The sequence below is a fragment of the Myotis daubentonii genome, chromosome 1 (genome assembly GCF_963259705.1).
Source record: "Myotis daubentonii chromosome 1, mMyoDau2.1, whole genome shotgun sequence".
NCBI classification, from domain to species: domain Eukaryota; kingdom Metazoa; phylum Chordata; class Mammalia; order Chiroptera; family Vespertilionidae; genus Myotis; species Myotis daubentonii.
The window spans coordinates 104,828,351-104,836,148 of NC_081840.1; the positions used below are offsets into that span (position 1 = coordinate 104,828,351).

At 46.5% G+C, this 7,798-nt stretch overlaps 1 protein-coding gene across 1 annotated transcript; it reads right to left on the reverse strand.

The window, feature by feature from the left end:
• Positions 1-665: 665 nt before the first annotated feature.
• LOC132231177 (syncytin-B-like) lies at positions 666-6,984 on the reverse strand. Its single transcript, XM_059689886.1, has 4 exons — positions 6,447-6,984; positions 3,383-3,461; positions 2,711-2,742; positions 666-1,521 (listed from the first exon to the last, which is right to left on the reverse strand). Exons 1-4 carry the CDS (start codon positions 6,982-6,984, stop codon positions 785-787), a joined length of 1,386 nt encoding a protein of 461 aa, XP_059545869.1. The 3' UTR covers positions 666-784.
• Positions 6,985-7,798: the final 814 nt, after the last annotated feature.

Consider the following 7,798-nt stretch of genomic DNA (forward strand, 5'->3'; position numbering starts at 1 on the left):
ATAAAATGGATACATATGTAATACCCTTTGTAATACTTTAAGCAATAAAAAAAAACTGAAAATGGAATGTCCCGACCCACGGGACAACAACGGGGGAACCAAGAGACACCCTAGGAGAATGAAACAAACAAGGGACACGAAAGAATGGAGGCAAGACAGGATTCTGATCAAGCCTCCAACTTTATTCTCACAATGGCAGGATATATACTGTTTTAGGGACGGGGGTGGGGGGTGGGGGGTGGGGGTGGGTGGAAAAGCCTATTAGCTTATCAGCAGGGTTGTAGCAGGCTCTGATGTGGCAGTAGTTGCTTCAGGGAATAGGATGGTTATCTTTAGCTGCTGGCCAAATCGCAGGACACACGTAGTTTCTGGTAATTAGGAGTTTCTGGAGGAACCAGAAACTTATAATTCTTAAGATGGCTTTGTCTAAGCCAATATCTCTAATGGCTCCCAACAATTCCTCCCTTATTCCTTATTAAGGGGCGAGCTTTAACCGACTGGGGGAGTAGGGACCTGGTTCCTCCCGTGGGATGGTGGGGTCCCACCGCCAGTGGCTCTTGGTATCTTTTGGGGAGGAGAGGCAGAGCCGATAGTTATGTATGGATACCAACCTCTATGCAAACCAGGTGTGCTCACAGGGAAATCCAGAGGTGGTCAAAAATTTTTGTGACCTTCCCTTGCAGTGCTTTGCCGTGCACCCAGGTCGGTGCCCATGCCTTTCTCCTTCTATGGGGAGTAGGCAAGCATCCCTCTGGCGTCATGCTGTCCCCGCAGGGAGGGAGTTTTAGCAGTCATTATAATCACATTCACGGTCTAACATGGCTAGACGATGGTAGTGTACCTGAATGGGTTTGGCCAGGACGCTATCAACCTGCTGTTTTACAAAGTCTGTTAATTTTCTAAAAGCCCAGGGGCCGAAAGCTAGGATTAGGAGAAGGCTTATAAGGGGGCTGAGAACAGGAAGCAGGTAGGGCAGAAGTCCGTTCAGTCCGCTCCAAAGGGGGTTCTCGAATAATTCTCTCCGTCTCTTCACTAGATCTTCTTGTAACTTCTTTATCTTGTCTCGGACGATCCCAGATTTGTTGGCATAGAAGCAGCAGCGTTCCTGTAGGGCTAAGCATATTCCTCCCTGTTCTGCTGTGAGCAAATCTAACCCTCTTCTATTTTGTAGTACTACTTCAGCTAATGAATCTATCTGATCTTGGAGATCATTGATAGTGCCTGAGAGAGCTTGGACATCATCAATTAGCTGGTTAGATAATTTGTTATAGGTATGCAATGCTGTTCCTAGCCCAGCTGTACCAGTAGCTACAGCTCCAGAAATTCCTAGGCCAATAAGTAAAGGGATAAATTGAACAGCCCGCTTACTGCGTCCAGTGATGTAATCAAGGCTGGGCAGGGGGACAGGTTCTCCTCCTGGGATGATGTCAATATCCGGGAGAATACTGGCCTGTACACATAATCCTGTCCAATTTGTGGGTAGGGCCGTGTAGGCCATATTTCCCCCACATACAAATACTCATCCTGGAGCGGGACAGAGGGGTGAACTATAATTACTAATAGAAGAGCAATTTGTAAAGCTGACGAATCCTACATCTAAATCATAGCTATTATTTTTGGGTTCTTTTTGTAAACATGGCGACAAGTTGAATGCAATAGGCTGAGTTCTAAAGGGTAAACTAAGGGTACAATTGTTATAGGAAGTGATGGCGGTAGCATTATTATCCGGTATGACAAGGGGCATAGCTGTGCCAAGAGTCATACATAACCAGCAGTCTTCTGCGAGGGAGGGATTGGTAGTATTTAAAGCTTGAAATGTGGCTTTTAATATGTCAGAGGTTTGGGTGTCGAGATCTACGCCTCGAGACTTGGGTAAGGCCAAGGGGTGGTAATTTACAGGGGGATACATATTTCTGGAAATTTCTTCAATTTGTTTTTGAACTATGGCTTCCCTAACCCTGTCTGTCGGTCCGCCGCCATCAGACACGTGGATAGGTGCCTGCAGCGGCCAGCAAACAGGTTTGCCAATTTTGCCGCAGCAAGAGGCTTGGGCATATTTAGAATGTCCCCTGCTGGAGGAGTGATCATATTCGCCTCCAGACGAGCCACTATATGTTCTCTGTAGAATAGCGGCGAGTTGTATTTTGCCCTCTGAATTAGTGCACTGTTGAACGGTGTTATAGCAGGTAGAGTGCATCTGAGTGACTGTTTGGCAGTCCGAGGGACAAGGCCCTAGCCTACCATTAATCGGGGGTATGAATTTGGGCTTTCCTACACATTTCCAGCTTGTTTTGTATCCTCCTGCTATTAGAGGCTCAGAGATAAGGTAAGCAGTAACGGAGCCACAATCAGTTGTTCGGGTGTATTGGCGTGTCCGGGGTGTCACCGCAGTGTGACCTCCCCTGCAGTCGCAGGGAGGCCCAAAAAGCACTTTGGATAGTTCATCTAAGTTCGGGGGGGACTGCAGCCCACCAAGGGCAGTAGGTAGCAGGACGGAGAGAATAACAACCGCCCGAGGGAGCATTATAATTGTAGGAGGTTTATACATCAGTGGCCCAACAGGGACAAAAGTATCTTCCTCCAGGTATCAGATTAGGGTTGCGCCTACACTCACAGAGGACTGAGATGAATATAAGTAAAAAGCCAAGGAGAATTCCTATCCAAAAGTACCAGGGTAGAGAATACCAGAGCATTTTTAAGGGGCAATTACCTTGACCGACGATGCCAAATGGCTTCGGTTTCCTGAAAGAGAAAGGGAAAAATTCTCAGGGACTATTCCCCTGGATGAATGTATTATTTCGAGGGGTTAATGGGTTTAATTAGACGTTCAGGTAACCATCGTGGTCCTTCCTCTTGCGTGTCATAGACACATGCAGATCCGTGTCCCCAAATGAGAACTGGATCAGGGCCATGCCATCTGGCGGTCATGGGATCTTTCCACATGACTTTAGCATATTGTTTTTTTGTCTCTTGGTGCCATAGCCGGTCTGCAGCAGATTTCCCTTCCTTGTCAAGTTAGAGGAAGTTTAAGGTAAATAAGGCATGAGATAGGAGATTGCGAGGAGAACCTTTGGTGGGATATATGTTAGTTGATTTGAGTTTATTTATGGTATTTTTGAGGGTTTGGTGAGCCTGTTCAATTATTCCCTGGCCTTGGGGATTGTAAGGAATTCCAGTGATATGTTTAATGTTAAATTGAAGGCAGAAGTTTTTAAAAGCCTGGGAGGTATACCCGGGTCCGTTATCTGTTTTTATTGTTTGTGGTTTCCCGAGAGTAGTTAAGCATTGGAGGACATGGGCTATAACATTCTTTGAAGCCTCACCACTATGAAGGGAGGCAAAGATAAATCCACTATAGGTATCGATGGACACATGGACATACTTAAGATTGCCAAATTCAGATATATGGGTGACATCCATCTGCCGAATTTCATTAGGAAGTAGGCCCCTGGGGTTGACTCCTAGGTGAGGAAGAGGGAGGAGAGTAACACATCCTGGGCAATTTTTAACTATTTGTCTGGCTTGTTCTCTGGTGATTTTAAACAGGAGGCATAACGTATGGGCATTTACGTGGTGGAGGCTATGATATTGCTTGGCTTTAGAAATCAGGTCTATAGAAAGGGAACATATGAGGCGAGTGTGTCTGTCTGCGAGGGCGTTGCCATGAGAGAGAGGGCCGGGGAGATCGGTGTGAGCCCTTAGGTGCCCTATATAAAAGGGAACATTTCTTGCTATGATAAGGGCCTGGAGCTGGTGGAAAAGTGGGACTGCATTAGTAGATGGCTTGATATAGGGTACTGTTTCTAGTGAGGGTATTGAGAGTGCTATATAAGCGCTGTCGGTGTAGAGGTTAAAGGGGGTGTTAGGTAATTTTGTGAATACTTGGAGGATTGCATATAATTCAACAAGTTGTGCGGACTTGAAGGGGGATGGGGTGGTATAAGGTTTGTTGTCAATGACATAAGCAGCTATACCACTAGAGGATCCATCTGTAAATACCAGGGAAGCTTGTTTTAGTGGTATCTTTGAGGTGATTTTAGGAAATATAAATGGATGTAAACGGGCAAAATGGATTCGTTTATGAGGGGGATAATGGTTATCAATCTTTCCCTGGAATGAGGAGAGAGATATAGCCCAATCATCCTCATTTTGTGAGAGCCAGCTTATTTGTTCTTTAGTATAGGGAAGAATGATTTGATCAGGGTCTTTGCCAAAATGGTGTCGGCTTTTTTCTCTGCCAATTTTTAAGAGGAGAGCGACTAGGGAGGGATATGAGACAAGTACTTTAGATGGGGCAGAGGGTAGGTGAACCCACAAGAGGGGGCTATCTTGCCATAAAAGTCCAGTGGGAGTATGGGGTGTAGCACAAATAATGAAGGTGAAGGGTTTATTGTATGAAATGAATGTTATTTGTTGTTGTTGTATGGCTTTGTTAATTATGTGGAGAGTTTCTCTTGCTTTTGGGGAGAGAGTACGGGGGGGGGGGGGGGACAACGGGTCTGGATCTCCTTGTAGAATATCAAAGAGGGGTTTTAAGTCATAAGTGGTGAGTTTGAGATAAGGTCTAAGCCAGTTGATATCACCTAAGAATTTTTGAAAGTCATTAAGGGTGTGTAAATGCGAGGTTTTTAGTTGAATTTTTTGTGTGGTAATTTTATTGGAGTTTAACTCAAAGCCTAGGTAATAGTAGGGATCTTTAAGCTGTATCTTATTAGGGGCGATTTGGAACCCAAAGGAAGTGAGGTGGTGGGTTAATTCTTGGCTGCATTTGAGTACTTCAGAGGTGGAAGCTCCTGCTAAAAGGATATCATCCATATAATGGATAATATAGATATAGGGCCATCGCGTCCTGAGAGGGTCTACGGCTTGGGCAACAAATTTTTGACAGAGTGTGGGGCTGTTTGCCATGCCTTGGGGGAGGACTTTCCATTGATATCGTTGCATTGGACCTTTGAAGTTAGTGACTGGGAGGCTGAATGCAAAGCGTTCCCTGTCCTGGGGATGCAGGGGGATGGTAAAAAAAACAATCTTTAAGATCGATAACGATTTTGAAATAATTAGCTGGGATAGCTATGGGAGAGGGGAGGCCGGGTTGGAGGGCTCCCATGGTAAACATCGTTTTATTGATTTCTCTGAGATCTTGGAGGAGCCTCCACGCCCCACTTTTCTTTTTTATTACGAAAATGGGGGTGTTCCAAGGAGAAGTATGGGCTCTAGATGTCCGGCAGCCAGTTGTTCCTGTACTAACCTAGTGGCAGCCGAAAGTTTTTCATTTGTTAAAGGCCATTGATCTACCCACACAGGGGAATCAGATTTCCATTTGATTTTGTCTGCATGGGGTACAGGGAAGTCAATGGCCGTTCTGAAAAATTTTTACTTCCTAGTCCTGAGCGATCAATGTTGGAATCAACTGAGATAGGGTGTTTGATGCCTTGATTGTTTTTTCCAAGTCCTTGCCCAGGGAGATAGCCCTGATTGAGCATTAATTGAGTTATAATTTCATTAGGACTACACATAATGAGTTTTAACTGAGATAGTATATCACGACCCCATTGATTAACAGGAAGATTGGGGACTACATAGGGTTGTACCTGCCCAGAGTTGCCTTCATCATCGGTCCAGGTTAAGACCTTTGAGCTTTGTTTAGGATTGGTAGATTGGCCAATACCCTTGAGGTGAGTTATAGTAGTTGTAGTGGGCCAAGAAGTTGGCCAGAGATGGGCAGCAATGACAGTGGCATCTGCCCCTGTGTCAATTAATCCTTTAAATGATTTTCCATCTAATTTAAGGGTAAGTAAAGGTCTTTCAGGAGTCATTTGTTGTACCCAATAGGTATCAGAGGAGCCAAAGGCAGCATTTAATCTGGGATTTTTGTTGTTGCTTTTATTTGTGGAATCTAAGGGGAGTAGTATGAGCTGAGCTATTCTTTTTCCTTCCTGGATAGATATAGGGCCTGTCGGGGCTGATGCCAGGAGAGTAATTTGTCCCGTATAGTCGTTATCAATAACTCGTGGGGTAATGTGGAGGCCAGCCAACGTAGAGCTTCCTCGTCCTAAGATTAGGCCAAGTGTTCCAGGGGGTAGGGGTCCATAAGCCTCTGTAGGGATAAGTTGAATCCCTTGTTCGGGGGTTAGTATTGTGTTGGAGGCGGAACAGAGGTCCAATCCTGCGCTTCCTGGAGTGGCGCGGTAGAGGGAGTTAATGTCTGCGCCGGGAGGGTTGTTTCTGTGTTTGTGCTTGGGGAACGAACCTGGCTGCCCCTAGGTTCTGTTCTGATGGTGGGGCCAGGGGCTGGCCCCTCTGGGAGTTTCCCTGTTTTGGTAGAAGTGGTGTACCTTCAATGTCTGTTTTGGAATGACACTCATTGGCCCAATGTAAGCCGCGTCGGCATCGAGGGCAAATTGTTTTAGGGCGTGCACGGGACTGTGTCCCTGCTGGGCACTCACGAGCAAAATGCCCTGGCTGCTTACAATTAAAACAAGTTTTTTGTTGCTTATCCTTGGTAAAGTCCTTAAGCGCAGCCCCTATGGCTAGTCCAATGGCATGGGAGGTTCCTATACCTGAGCAAAGTTTGATATAATCAGAGAGATTGCCACAGCGATGGGGTCGTATAGTCTCCTGGCAAGACGGGTTAGCATTTTCATAGGCCAGGTGTTTAATAAAAGCTCTTTCTGTTTCTCCTTCCCCGACTAGTCGTTCAGCCGCGTCAGTTAAGCGGCTGACGAAATCACTGTACGGTTCATCAGGGCCCTGGCGAATTTTTGCTAAGGAGGTGGTAGCTGAGCCTTTAGGCGGAAGGCGCCGCCAAGCCCTAAGGGCTGGGTTTTGGATTTGGGCTAAAAGGCCGGGGAAGGCTGCTTGAGCTTCATTGGTGTCATAGGGGCTGCGCCCAAGTAGCTTATCCCTAGTCCATGAGCGAGAGGTCTTACTTTCACTATTGCGCTGCGCGGTCTCTAGGCAGTTTTCCACAAAGTCTGTAGCCATAGGACATACTCCCCTCCTGCTAACGTGGCTCGAGCCAGGGAAAACCAATTGTTAGGGATCAGCCATCGATCGCTCAGGCTTTCGATTAAGGCTAGGGTGAAAGGGGCAGTAGGGCCATAATTGGTTACAGCCGCTTTTAAATCTTTTAAGTGTTTTAGGTTTAAGCGGCGGTATTTTTGGCCTTTAGCTTGGTTTTTTTGTTTGATCCTGGTCTGAATTGGGGTCCTCCGTATCAGAGGTTTCATCTGCAGAATTTTGGTCCCGGTTTTGCGAGTCAGGGGAGTCCCCCATCCCCTCTTCCTCAGGGAGAGGTACGTCCTCCGGAGGAGGTCCGGAGTTGTGACTACGGGTAACTGGAAATGCTAGGACAGGGGTTTTAGATTTTAGATTTTTTGTGGGCTTTTTAGGAGGCTGGGTGGGTTGGTTGGGGCTTAGGGATGTGAGTTCAGCCTCGAGGGCTCGGATTTCTTTGACAAGTTGGACGTGTTCGCGTTTTTGCTGTAGAATTTCCCTTAGGAAATTTCTTGGGTTAGGGAGATTTTAGCTTGCCGGATGGGATTGGAGGAGGGAGGGGGGCCGCAGATAGGGATGTTTAGTGAGGGATCGGGGTTATAAGGAGGGGGCCTAAAGGATTTACTAGAGGTGCTACGAAGGGCCGGCGCTGTAAAACGGCAGGGGTCTTTATTATTGTGATAATGGGCGGCCTGATCTTATAAGGTTTCCTCATCCTCCGGAGACAGGTGGTCCTCCAGATGTCTTCGGGAGGTGAGGGAAGGATAGATACTTGAGATTTTAGGGGGAGGGGGTTCAGGTT